This window comes from Gorilla gorilla, chromosome 8 (genome assembly GCF_029281585.2).
Source record: "Gorilla gorilla gorilla isolate KB3781 chromosome 8, NHGRI_mGorGor1-v2.1_pri, whole genome shotgun sequence".
NCBI classification, from domain to species: Eukaryota; Metazoa; Chordata; class Mammalia; order Primates; family Hominidae; genus Gorilla; species Gorilla gorilla.
Genome location: NC_073232.2, coordinates 84,744,257 through 84,759,032, shown reverse-complemented (window position 1 = coordinate 84,759,032; position 14,776 = coordinate 84,744,257). Strand labels below are relative to the sequence as shown.

The window sequence follows — 14,776 nt, the reverse complement described above, 5'->3', positions numbered from 1 at the left end:
ACTAAAAATGCCCAGGGCTCCTTCCACTGTCAGCTGAATTTATGATAGTCTTCCTCATGTTTCTGATGGAAGCAAGCTTTTCCAACCCTTTATGGCCTTATAAGAACTATCATCCATACTAGTAAAAAAACAGTCAACCTTTGGATGTACATCAGAAATTTAGTTGCAATTTACTGTGCATGAAATGAGAGTTGGCTCTTAAAGAGCTATGGTAAAAGTTTGAAAAGTAAGATAGCAGGCAAAAGCCCTGCCACTGGGTAGGGTGACTTGAAATGTTTTGAGCTCATTATGTATTAAATATGCTCAATAAAGAGAACAGTTGTCTCATTCACTTAAAAAGCTAACGAGAGAATTCAGCAACCTAAGGTGAAAGCCCCATGTAAATTGCTAACTACTAAACAAGTCAGTCATCACCCAATGAAGACTATCTCAAATTATCAAACACAAATTATGATGACAGACATCTACCCTCAGATGCCCCTTCACATACTAATATGCTTAGGTGTAAATGGCTTATATAATGAGAGTACATACACCCAAGTGAAAAAACACACTTCTAAAAGTAAAAAATCAAAACCCATATGATAAGTAATATGACACAATCTTGCAACAGCAAACTCTAAATAATATATTTCCAATAATTCTTTTACATATTGTCAGTGGATCTCTTCAGTCACTCTGCACATGCTAACCAATTCTTTTTACCTCTTCTAGAATAATTTAAAACTTCAACTCCCTACTTGGGAGGCTGAGGCAGGAGAACGGTGTGAACCTGCGAGGCGGAGCTTGCAGTGAGTCAAGATCGCGCCACTGCACTCCAGCCTGGGCAACAGAGCGAGACTCCATCTCAAAAAAAAAAAACAAAAACAAAACAAAAAAAACCTCAACTCCAATACTGCACCAAACTTGTAAACAGAATGCATTTGAAATACAGTGTTAGTAGAAATAAATTGTTGGTAAAAGATTTTTCAAAGAAATACAAATTGTCACTGCCAATCTCGCCTGAAAACCACATATTGGTGCACCTTTAATTTTATATCCTCTAAAATTATGTTACCATTAAGATTAGAATTTGCTGTTATTTCCTTTCCCCCAGAAACACATTATTAATGTTCTCTCAATTGATTAATGGATTGAAAATTGTATATTCTATAAGTAAACAAGTAAGTTTAGCCATTTGACATAGCCTTCGACAACTGTGCAGTGAACTACATATACAATTTAAAATGTCAAATGAGTTTGTGCATTAGTAAGAGTCTTAAATAACTAAATATTCTTAAACTATGACAAAATTAATTCTTCCCTATCAATATTCCCATTAAACTTATTTCAGACACAATAAACAGTACACTGGAATATTTAACAAGTTAGATTGCAGGAATGACAGCTGATTCTTTAAAGAATGTAACCATATCCTGACCCCTAATGTTATTAAAATTCCAGTTATTAATCCTGTCTTATTGGCCTTTTGTTTTCATAGCATTTTCATCAAGGATTAGGGAAGATATTGTCAGGCTGGAAAAGCTTGCATTTTCTGCTGTGATTCAGAACAGCTGGCATTCTTGTTTGGATAACCCTTCATTCATATTATTTTCTTTGCCCCACATTCCCCACAGCAAAATTATACAAGTCCTCACCATTTTGCAAATCCCCCTTAGGGAAATTAATGCCACAATCTATCCCTTCTAGTTATTTATCTATTTTCACTAATATACTGCTTTATAAGGCCCCAAAGACACTGACCACCTCCACAATTTCTCATCATGGTAGAGATTTAAAGGCTTTTGTCCCTAAGATGAACACTGCGTCTATCTAATCCTTGCTCTCTCTGTTGTTGTTACTTTCATTTTCAGAAAGAGATATGAGACACAGCAGTCAATGTAACACCATCTGCAGATTTCAAATGGGTTTTTACTTTATATTGTAGTCTTCCCTTCTATGTTTAATCAAAAACCTCATTCAAAGATGGGCCATTATCATGCAGGTTTGAGGGTAGTTCTATTTTTAAATCTTGTGCTTTCAAAAAGAGAATTTAAAAAGAAAGAAATGAAAAGCTAGAGATGAACTTTTCAAGGTCCCAAATAAGAGGTGTGATTTATTCCAAGAGAACATCTTCATAATTAACAGATAAATGAACTGTATTTTGTGTGTTCATGTGGAGAGTCAGGGAAGAGGATTGGGGGAGTGGTTCACTTTGTTAAGATCATCACTAAAAATGTTAACGCAAATAAATGCCAGTCCCCCAGACACCTCCTATCTAATATTTAATGTTGACACAAGCCAGAAAAACAGTAGGAAGCAGGAATGGCTAAGTGGTGAAGGAACAACACCATAACATTTAAATATGATTTTGCTGATACATTCATAAAAGACCCCAGAGAAAGGGCAATGAGAAAATTCTGGTACAATACTTCACATGGTTTGTGTTAATTATCACTACAACCTTGCGAGGTCGTCCCCAAGAGGAGCTTTGCTTTTGCTTATTGATGTATATAATTACTAGGCATAAACATTAAGGCACACATCCACCTTCATGAGCCACACATTGGCTCAGTAGTATCAAATGCTTTCTTCTATTTTGAAAGACACAGGAAAGAAAATAGCAGGGAGTGCCCCAGAAGTCACTATGTTAAAAGCAATTACAAAGCATTTTAAATAGTGTGGTTATAGCACTCTGAAAAAAAAAAAAAAAAAAAACACTTTAAAAAAGCCTCCTCCCACTCTTAGAACACATCAACTCTTAAGTTTTGCAAAATTATCTAATTGTTGCCATCAATTTAGGGAGTTGCCAAGAATTTATTTATTTAATTGAAAAACTGCATCAAATTAACACAGATGTGAAATAAATCATAAAGTGAAAGTGAAAAATAAATGAGCACGGTTTTTTGATTGGTAGTAGTTTTGTCATTGTTTTGGTTATATTACTAACTATAGCTCTTGAAGGCTAAAACAATTAAATTTACAGAGTTCAGGTATAATCTTTTATTATAAGAGTGATAAGTATATAAAAACCACGAAGACAGAGCTATTAAAAAAAGGATTAACTGTATTTAGCAGTAAGCCACTTAAACATAAAATGGGACTGTAATTAATTCACGTTTTCCAACCCTGGACGATGAGCTTACCAGTCGGCTGAATCACTGATTGCAGCCTTGGCCCAAGTACCAGCATCTGCCGTCACAAACCCCACATCATCATGGGAGCTGGAAGAGGACTGGTCAGAGAGATGTGGAGGAAGCACTGGCAACCTGTCATCTTCTATAATGACAGTGTCATCTTGGGGCATATTCACTGTAGGGGACAGCTGGTATTTACCTGTCCAGTGAAAAAAGAAGAAGAGAAAATTCTAGACATCGATCAAAGTGTTACATCTATTAAGTTTAATACTTTGCTATATTAGTAAAAGTCTAACTTTCCACATATCTGCTCAACCTGGTAGAACAAAACAGAATTTAGCACATTTATTTTTCATAAATGATTGTCAAACAGAGACCTCGAGTCTATTACTACCTCTGACGCTACAACTATATAGCTCAGGGCAATGCATGCAATTTTTCTGGTTTGAAGTTTCCTAAAGCCAAAGATACTCTCTCAAATGTCTTCTAATGTGAAAATGCTACACGCATTCTAAACTGTGAATGTCCTTTGAAAAATTACCAGGAAATTTACAAAGAAGCCCCACTAACTTGCATTGTTTATTCATTCATTCACTGAGCAACTGCTGCAGAGCAGGTACTGCAAGACACAGTCTCTGTCCTTAAAGGACGTATGCCCTAGTGAAGGAGAAACAATTACAAGCAGTGATAATTGTATGGTGGTGTAGAGATGAGTCCAAAGCCATTCACTTGTGTTGTAATTGCCTGGGTTACTGGGGGTAGGAAGTGCTGGAAATCTTGGCAAAAGTTAACATCAGAATTAGGTTTTAAATGGTCAATATGATCTTTTCTGCCAGAAGAAATGATGATATTTATTTTAGATAGCAACAACATCATTATTAAATGCATGATGGAGAAAAGCCCATGATGCAGTCAAGTGACACTTAAAAGATGAGTATTACCAGAAACAAAGCCTAGAAAAGGAGAGATACCTGGAGTGATCTTGATGCAAAAAATTAGGATCTGAGTGGCCAGAGGTTTTTCAGGCCATGACTGAGGATGCTGGGATGGCATACACAAGCGTGAAGGATTTTTAAACGTCTGTATTGTATTGTTCTAGACATTTCAGCAAAGGAGCAAAATTTATTTAAATTGCTACATCTTTTCAGGATAACCCACAAAAAGTAAACTAGCTGGGGATTTCAACTGCATTCCTCATTTAACATCAACTACACTATTGTAGTAATACTGTAAGTTCACTGAAACCCCTTCTCAGCATGTTACCAAGAAAAACTTTCTCTTTGATTTCAAATGCACCCATTTTGACAAACTATGAAAATTAACAGCTTATATAAATGCTAATGATAAAAATGTAAATCAAGTGTAATACTTAGCCATTTCCCTTACCTGAATTCAAATTACTCATTTATTTCTAATACAGTATTAGAATATTAGGATAGAAACCTGTTCAGCAAAAGTGTCATTCATCAATAAGGTGGGACTTTCTAGCACTATTAGCCAAGAAATATTTCCTTCTCAAGACATACTTTTTTCCTTCAAAGTATATAGAATTATAAAACCAGTTACCCCAATGGACAACTCACCACTGATGAGGCATGTCACAATATTAAATACCAAATACTCACACGGGCATAATTTATTAAAAGAAAATATTACAGTATAATCATAGTGCATTCATTTTTAAACACAAAACTAAAACTTCTGGTTTTACACAATATATTCTGAGAGACGGCCTAATAAGCAATATGGAACACTGAAAGGGGCATATGATTTTTTTTGTAATCTGTTGTTCTGAGTAGAAATATTATACCTTAACTGTTGTGATACAATATTGTATACATAGATAAATGGCAAGAAATCTTCCTCATAGTAAGAAAATAATTTAGCATTATTTTTCTCACCCATGATTTGAAAGGCTAATATTTCACAAGATTTGAAAACCCATATTTTCCACTTCTTAACATGCTTGCCAGGAATATAGTTTTGGGTTATGGCTCCAAGATTATACCAGGGTAATGGACAGCTAAAAAACTTAACTACATATTCTACTAAGCTGCACCTAGACAATACAATGATCCCTTAATTATGTTTGCTAGTAGTTGGCACATCATAAATGTGAAACCTTCTATGACTTGAGAAGGCTTCAACTTATTTCTGATAGGTAAACTTTCCTCTATCTTCAACTAGTTAACTAGTGACCTACAAACTAAGTAAACTAGTCAGTATCTTGTAGAGGAGTGAAACAATGAAATACAAAATGTTTGTTTACTAAACATTTATTCATTGGCAAACTTACATAGAAGGTAACACCACACATGATACTAGAGGAAAACTGTGCCAGTGACATGACTCACAATAAAAACATTAATGTTCCATTTTTCTATGTCAAATTGCTAACAAGATAAAAATGTTCTAAATACGTCTTCTTAAACTCACCACATATGTATGAATATACAAACTACTGAGATAAATTCTAAAATGGATACAACAGATTTCAGTTTTGTTTTAAAAAGAAAAATTATTCAGCTAAAAAAGTTGAGAAATAGTTAAAAGTCCCAGGCTTACAAATGACAATGTGTGATGTCTTTTACGAAATGGACGTGATGGTTAAATTAGTTATGCTGATTATCCTTGTTGCTGGTTTGTTTGTTTGTTTGTTTTTGTTTTTGTTTTTTGGATATGGAGTCTCACTCTGTTGCCCAGGCTGGAGTGCTGTCGTACGATTTCAGCTCAATGCAAGCTCTGCCTCCTGGGTTTAAGCGATTCTCCTGCCTCAGCCTCCCCAGTAGGTGGGACTACGGGTGTGCAACACAACATCCGGCTAATTTTTGTATTTTTCGTAGAGACAGGGTTTCACATGTTGGCCAGGCTGGTCTTGAACTCCTGACCTCAGGTGATCCACCTGCCTGGGCCTCCCAAAGTGCTGGGATTACAGGCATAAGCCACTGTGCCCAGCTGCCTTGTTGCTGTTTTTTATTGTTAGTTAAGAGAGACCAACCATTAGAAAAATGTTTAAGGCTTTTCAAAGGAAGAATCCTATGTAGGCAGCCCCACTACAGGTTACTTTCTGATGAATGTCCAGGACTATTACAAAATCCATGATTGTGGAAATTCTGTCAAAAGAGATGACAGAGAAATCTTGCCTTTGGTCACAATCCTGTCTGACCCCAACAAAAGCTAAGGAAATCCTAATCAGGTGTGACTCATGATAAAGAAAAACATGCATCCAAATTTTGGTTCAGAAGTACAGAAAGTGTGCAACTTCTGTCAAGTTAATTAATGTATTTGCTCCATAATTCCCCGACATATAAGGTAAGTTGGTTGGAGTATGTGGTTTGAAGGCTGTTTTCAAAGATTTAACGTCTTTGATTTTTTTAGTCACCATGGGTGCCAGGATAGAATAAGATCTGGAGACTTTCGAATAACTGCTTACAGAAGTAGATAATTATAAATTGATACTAATAAAGAATGAAGATCTCAGCATTCCCCAGAGAGGGCTATTTTTAGAAAAAGGAAATAGCCAAAAACAAAGTAAAACAAAAAACATCATGGGATATCAGGACTTAGTTCCTCATCTGTTAAATGGGAAAGTGTGACTGATGACATCTGACATCCTTTCAACTCTAAAGGCTCTTCCTTTTGGGGTGTATCTTTTAAAAGCCTTTCGCCAGGGATGTGTTCACATAGGAATGCATCACAAAGCCTCAAAGCTCCGTTTAGCCTAGAGTCCTACATAGGGGATTACTCCATATGAAAATTCAACCTGTTAACATAAAATTAATAACTCCCTAAGGTAATCAGCCAGAATTTCAACACAAAGTTCCTTTTGTATCATAGCAGATCATGAAGTAAATACCTCAACCTCCACTAATGTCTACAAAGGAGTGATTCCAAACATATAGAAGACAATCATTAACCAAACAGTCTGAGGAATATCCATGCGCCTAGATACTGTGCAAATCAATAAACACTGTTGTTATTGGTTTAGGCGAATGGAAATCCAAAGTCCTAATGTCTTTGGAACTATGGAATTCATGACTCAGAAAAACATAAATCCAAATTTTGGTTCAGAAACGGTGTGATTTGTCAAGTTTCCTAATTTTTTTGCCCCATACCTCTCCTAATGCCTTGTTTGGGCATTCTCTAGCAAGGTAACATCTTGAACAGGATTTCTAACTTTAAGTGGTAACTAATTTCACAAATTGCATTTGATTCTTACGGCCAAAGATACTAGAATAAGGACTGACAAACAGTGAGGAATTTTCAAATTTGCAAAACACAAGATGAATCAAAATATGCATATATACTTGTCAGGGTAAAACTATTTAGAATCCCTAGTTTCCGGTACAAATTGTAAAAAATTATCTTAAGAAAATATCCAAATCATAAAAACATCAATTTAGCCTACCCTTAAATAGTAACGCATTTGTCACCCCCAGCCCAAAGTGGTAAAAGGGCATACACATCACAAAACACAGAACTGGGAGAGAAGTTACTGCCCTGGGGAAGCATCTGGAGTTTTAAGAGTTCAGTACATATCTAGCAGAAGGAAGAGGAAACAATGTCAACTATAATGCAAACCGAAGAGGACTAATGAAGCTGTAGCTAACAAAATCAGGGCAACAGACTAGGAAGAAAATGAATGACTCTTCAACTCATATATACAGCATTTCAAAAGGTCACTAGCTGAATTTAGGGATTTTTTTGGTTTGCGTTTTAGTTTTAGTTTTTCGCCTTCCTCTGAAGCATCAGGGATTGGAGGCAGGACGCAGGTTACAGGAACTGGTGGACCAATGGTCTGATTCAGTATGGCAAGTCCTATGTTCCTATAATAAAGGGGAAATTACAGCATATCACTTTGTGTGCACAAATATCTAGGGACACATGCACACTCTCTCAAGGGGACTGAAATTTCATCAACAAAAAAATAATTTAACAAAGATAAAGATTTATACCAAAGCCAAGAAAGTATGGAAAATCCAACAGCAGTGAAGAGAGTGGTAAGTAATAAGCAAAGATTTAAAAGTGATAAACTATGTACAAAGCCTTTCACCTGACAGGTGTTCAACCCAACAGGTGTGGCACTCTTCCCTGACATTCACTTACGCCAAGCATGTAAAAAGAAAAATGTTGACAAAGTAACACCAGAAAGCTGGCTTGTCTAAGTTCCACATGTAACAAGATAAGAAATTACATATTCAGCAATTTTTCTAAACTAGAAAGCTAGAGAGATTAGAGGAAGAAAAACAGATAATTCTACTAGACATGTTTATGTATGTTTTTGATCATGCCCAGTAGAAAGTTCTTTGAAGGCAGAGATTGCTTCTTACTCATCTTTGTATCTACAGCAACAGTATATACACAATGTCTTGCCAATAGCATGCTTTCCATAAACACCCACTGATGAATAAATTACTGCTTCAATGAGGCTCCATAATGGAAACTTGAATTGTATTAAATCTGCATTAAATGTACTCAAAATGGAGTTAACTTTAGGGTTTTACTTTAAATGAGAGCCTTGCAAAATACACCAGTAATAAAAGTGTTTTATGTCAGGTGTTATTTTAACCAAAATGGCTTCTTGTGTTTTAAATTTGAAAACTCTCGCAAGCTAATCGCAAGATGAGCAACTCAGTAAATCCAACCACTCCTGTGGCAAAGCAAGTCTTTATCAGCTGGATCTGTTAGTAGAAAGCTGAACTGCTGCAAAGCAAGTGCTAATAACCTCATTACCCACTGGGGGCCATGCAGATAGGATGGTACTGAATCCAAACAAAGGATGCAGAAGACTAGTTTTGCGATTTTAAAACTAAAGCTTCAGAAAAGTAAAATACAATTAAAATACAGTAATATCCTATTAAATACAAACCAGATACATGTGAATATTTTATATATGTGTGCATATATCTGTATATAAATATTTTTTCTCCCCCTCCAGGCAGTGCCACTGTGAATGATATGTAACTTTTGAATCCTTTTCGCCACAAGCCATTAAATTTTGATTTCTTTTTAAACATAGCTTCACATATTATCTCAAGTAAGTAAAGAATATCTTGATCACTAGAAAACATTTCCATATGATCCCTTTCTTTTTCGTTGCTTCGTCATGTTACAGGATCTAAAAGTCACTTAAATCAATGGATTGATTTACCTCTTCACATGAACACTTCCTGAATGATTTTAATAAACCTGTTCTCTTTTGTCTTGAAAACATTAATATTTTTATTTACATTAATATTACACTAATATTACATTAATATTACACCAATAACCTCTCAGTAAACCAATGAAAGCATCAAAATAAGATGTGATAAACAGAGTTTTACCTGACTCACCCATTATCCTACTGAGGGCAGCATTTCTGCTGGGCGATTCATCAAGCCCCTCAATCCCACTGTAGAGGGAATGGGAAATTCTTCGTTCTCTATCATCCAACGCTGTTTCAATGGGCAGCTCAGGTCCAGGGGGGCTCCCAGGTGACTTCAGCTACAGAGTAACAGGTATGGGGGCAAAGAAAAATCAGTACCTGGAGGCCCATTAGCAGCATGGAAGAATTATAACAACTTGCCCGAGGCCTGTATCCAACTGGGTACCAAATGAACTAGAACTTTTCACCCTGTACCAAAATAATTTGTGATGACAGCTCTGCCTAATGACCAACTTTCTGTGCCACTTTATACCATGCCTCCCATGAAGTTCTGTCAGATTTCAACCACTGGAGGAAAAATATGTATATTTAAGGCTTTTTTAAAATCAGAGCTTGTTGTTTATTTTTCCAATTTGACTGTTAGTGTCTGTTTAAGTCAATTTAAGTTACAGTGTAATTCAGAATTCTTTACTAGATGTTACTCTATAAAAGGCACGCTTGATCAGAATGGAAGCTGCAATTTAGCTATAGGTCTTATACTTATGGTATGTAAATACATCTAACAATTAGCACACATTTTTCCATGTGTGCTGGTGGAATTATTACCTACTCTACAAGACCTAAAGATATCAGCTCAGGTGTCTTGAACAACACATTGATTTTAAATTTCTCCTGCTAGAAATTAAGAATAATCATGGTATTATCTTTACTGTAATGTTTAAGTACAAGATAGTAGCTGCAATAATCACTTCAGTAGTGTACAGAACAATATGAAAATCGGGACCAAATATTCTAATAAAGCACACAAAGATAGGAGGATTTCAAAAACATATACAATCTAATAAATAAGCAATGAATGTATGTCAATTTCGATGACAATAAATTAAAATGTATCGGGCATTTCTTAAAACAGCTAGCTCTGTCTAATAAGTCATATTTTACATAAAAATAATATGAGTAAGAAATTCATGTTAGTAAGGTCTTCAAACAAATCTGTTTTAATGAAGAACATTAAACTACAATCCTCATAACACAGACTGTGAGGTTCACCACAAGGACTGGTATCTCATGATGCTTTGGTGTTAGACAGACAGGAAGGGCCAATGTGGGGGAGTGGGCAGGAGGGCAGCATCACACAGCACGGCGGGAGAGAAGGCGCTCTCACACATGAAACCACAACTGTCGCACTTCCTTCAGCTGAACAAATTATTATTTCTGTTAGAAGCTATCATCTGTTTAATATAAATGAGATATTTAATGAAGTTTCGAATTGTAGACTTATCTCTCCCAGTTTGATAAGCACTGGGGAGATTTAATGCATTGAAGGGTCAACACAATTACAATTGGAGGCACGTCAAACTGCAGGAGAATAATAAACTTGCAGCTCTAGTGAATTAGACTCAATAAGGTTTAAACTGTGAAACGAGGATTTGTTTTATTAGGTTTTTTTAAAAAATTGTAGATTACAACTGACAGCTTTACTGAAAAGTAAATTAAATATTCAAGGTCTCTGATGTAAAGAAATAAAAGAACAGTTTCTAAAAGAATGTAATGCCTAAATTCCAAGAGACTCTGGGAAAGTAAAAAAAAAAAAAAAAAAAAAAAAAGCTAATAAAACGAATACTCTATACCATTAAGAACAAGTATGGTTTTTAAATTAACACACACACTAAAAAGTATACCTACATAAAGACTTGCTATACAAGATTCTATAAACAAATTCTGTTTACTGTACAATAATTTATCAAAAGACAGACAACATATCCTCAAGGTTGCCTGAAAAATGTATTTAATTGAACTGTATAATGCTGCAATTTTCTACATGATAAAACCTTTATAAAACTTCTTCTTGAGAAATCCCTAAATATCCCAAAAGGCTATTTTAAAATTTTATAAAGCCAAATAAAAATTCCATTAAAAAGGAGTACATGCAGGTTTTCTAGAGAAAAACAGTTAAGACGTCTGTTCAGAAAAAAACCAAGCACTTGAACATTTTCATAGGAAAGATTCTCCACCTCCCCTACCTCTCTACCCATATTTAATTTGCATCTCAAAAGACAGATTTAAATGAAGACATCAATAGTTGACTACATAAATATTTAACAGAAGATACAATGGCTTTTAATTTCTTTTAAAAAAACTGATTGGGGTTACAGTTTTGTTTTAAATCTTTTGATGATTTTTTGTTGTTGCAAGAACACCAGCTTAGGAAATAGAAATGTGTCAGAGGGGGCAGCAGCGGCACTGAGGAAGAGAGGCAACCCCAGTGGTCCTGGGAGAATGGCTGGCCTCTGCTCCCCCAGCTGCTCTCACGCCCTTGCAGGCTCCTTATATTAAAACCTTATTAAAATTAAGCTTCAGTTGGGCACAGTGGCTCACGCCTGTAATCCCAGCACTTTGGAAGGCCGAGGCGGGTGGATCATGAGGTCAGGAGTTCAAGACCAACATGGTGAAACACCAAATATACTAAAAATACAAAAATTAGCCAGGTGTGGTGGCGGGCACCTGTAATCCCAGCTACTCGGGAGGCTGAGGCAGAGAATTGCTTGAACCCAGGAGGCAGAGGTTGCAGTGAGCCGAGATCACACCACTGCACTCCAGCCTGGGCAACAGAGAGACTCCATCTTGGTGGGGGAGGGGGAAGCTTGGAATTAAGCTTCATTAGAAGAAGAAACCAAAGTAAGCACAACTGCGATTTTCACTTTGTTGTCTATTTGTGGTTTAATGTGCAAAAATTTTCTTGACTCCAACTAAATACAGTCCCCTGTAGCAGTGGCTGTTTAGCCCCTCAGTTCCATCCCAAGGAAAGTCTTTCTACCTATTAAAGAACAAAAATAGCTTTAGGTTGCGGCAAGATAACCCACACTCGGTAGGAGTGTAAAGTGATAGTCTTTTGCTAAAGTAACTTGGAAATATATTACCACAGGGCAAAAAAAAATCTTATTTTTAACTCTTTGAACAGGCCTTTATTTCATGTTGTGGTCACTATCCCAAAGGAAATAATAAGCTAAGTGAATAATGAAAATTCATGTGAATTTATCTGTGGGGTTTAATAACATCTCCGTTTGTTGTGAGTATGCATTAGCAAGGCAAATAGTGTCTTTCACCTAAAGAAAATGTATCCCACCATCTCCACTACAAACACTGAAAAGTTCGTATTGGAATGGCCTTAACCCCCTTCAACAAACCCAAAACTGGATTCTCACTGGTGATTGGCAAGATCATATTATTCAATATTTCATTTTTTTTTTTAGCATATTGTATTTTATCCCCAATGCCTAGCGTAGAGCAGGCACTGGTGGAATAATTAGATTAATAAATTCATTCCTAAAAGTGAGTGAGTCATAATTTCCTTAAAACACACTACATTATGTGGAAATAGGCTGTTAAAACTGAGGACATGCCATGATGTTGATATTAAAAGACATTTAACCTAGATTACAAATATATATTCTGGAAAATATTAGCTTCCAGAGGACAGATGAACATAAAGCAACTAATGAAAAGACAGATTTTAGTTTTGGAGGAGAGTGAAGGAAGATTTAGAGCACAGTTTCACATTCTCTTTTCAAACAGGACCACATTTATTTTCCTTCACATCCCCATGAGGGCAATGGCAAGAACCAGAAATGTGAGGTGAGCTCCTCAAGTCAGCACATGGCAGAACCGGAATTTCACCGATTACATCAGATTGTAAAGCCCATGCTTTTATTGTACACTACTTCCCAACGCAACTGGGATATAAAGTGCCTGAACAACACAATCACAGTCAATTAGATCCACTCACTTGTGTAAGAGAAACAGACATTTTGCTTCTAAATTACTTTGCCACCTATGCTGGCCTTGCAGCCATTAAAGCAAATCATTTGACCTCTTTGCATTTATTTCTTAATACAGAAAATGAAGAGATTCATAAATGATACCTTAGGCCCCTTTCCTATTCTAATATACCTTTCTCATTCTAAGAGGGTTAAGCCTAGAGAAAAAATTCATTTTAAAGAAGTCCTTGATGACTAAATCCCCCAATATGAGGTCTAAGACAGAAAGCTCACCTGGCGATATTCTCTACTGGCACTAAGAAAAAGCTTTACATAAAATCACTTCTAACGTGGATACAATAAAATGCCTGGAAGCTATGTTAAATTATAGTAATTTCTACAAATATTAATGTCCTTAAAATATTTAAAACTCAGCACAATTCTCATATAGAGACTATTTTCAACACTCAAGGAATGATGCCTGGCATTTACTTCCATTCCCCTCCAGTCTCGTTTAAAAGTCTTCAACAGAGTGTCAACAGCTTTCTCCACTGTAAAGTTACTCTTTTTTGCTCCCCTCTCCCCTCTCCCGTCTCCCTCCACTTTCCACGGTCTCCCTCTGATGCCTAGCCTAGGCTGGACTGTACTGCTGCCATCTCGGCTCACTGCAACCTCCCTGCCTGATTCTCCTGCCTCAGCCTGCCGAGTGCCTGGGACTGCAGGCACGCGCCGCCACACCTGACTGGTTTTTGTATTTTTTGGTGGAGACGGGGTTTCGCCATGTTGGCTGGGCTGGTCTCCAGCTCCTGACCGCGAGTGATCTGCCCGCCTGGGCCTCCAGAGGTGCCGGGATTGCAGACGCAGTCTCGCTCACTCAGTGCTCAATCTTGCCCAGGCTGGAGTGCAGTGGCGTGATCTCGGCTCGCTACAACCTCCACCTCCCAGCAGCCTGCCTTGGCCTCCCAAAGTGCCGAGATTGTATCCTCTGCCCGGCCGTGACCCCGTCTGGGAAGTGAGGAGCCTCTCTGCCTGGCCGCCCATTGTCTGGGATGTGAGGAGCCCCTCTGCCCGGCTGCCCAGTCTGGGAAGTGAGGAGCGCCTCTTCCCTGCCGCCATCCCCTCTAGGAAGTGAGAAGCGTCTCTGCCCGGCCGCCCATCGTCTGAGATGTGGGGAGTGCCTCTGCCCCGCCGCCCCGTCTGGGATGTGAGGAGCGCCTCTGCCCGGCCGCAACCCGTCTGGGATCTGAGGAGTGTCTCTGCCCGACCGCCACCCCGTCTGGCAGGTGAGGAGCGTCTCTGCCCGGCCACCTGGTCTGAGAAGTGAGGAGCCCCTCCACCCGGCAGCCGCCCTGTCTGGGAAGTGGGGGGCAGCCCCCTCCTGGCCAGCCGCCCCGTCCGGGAGGGAGGTGGGGGGCACGTCTGCCTGGCCGCCACCCCGTCCGGGAGGTGTACCCAACAGCTCATTGAGAACGGGCCATGATGACGATGGCGGTTTTATCGAGTAGAAAAGGGGGAAATGTGGGGAAAAGAAAGAG

General features: G+C 37.8%; 1 protein-coding gene across 42 annotated transcripts in view; it reads right to left on the bottom strand.

Annotated features, from left to right (window-relative positions):
• The window catches only part of PARD3 (par-3 family cell polarity regulator), a 705,875-nt gene that overhangs the window by 228,601 nt on the left and 462,498 nt on the right, over nucleotides 1-14,776 (bottom strand). For 23 of the 42 annotated variants that reach the window (XM_055352955.2, XM_031015294.3, XM_063710172.1 and 20 more), the window contains 2 exons: nucleotides 9,452-9,602; nucleotides 3,126-3,315 (listed from right to left, as the gene is read on the bottom strand). In XM_055352955.2, the coding sequence (XP_055208930.1) occupies nucleotides 3,126-3,315; nucleotides 9,452-9,602 (341 nt within the window). Of the gene's footprint in view, nucleotides 1-3,125; nucleotides 3,316-9,442; nucleotides 9,603-14,776 lie in introns of all 42 variants that reach the window. The other 19 variants (XM_055352954.2, XM_031015292.3, XM_031015300.3 and 16 more) reach the window with 1 other exon arrangement.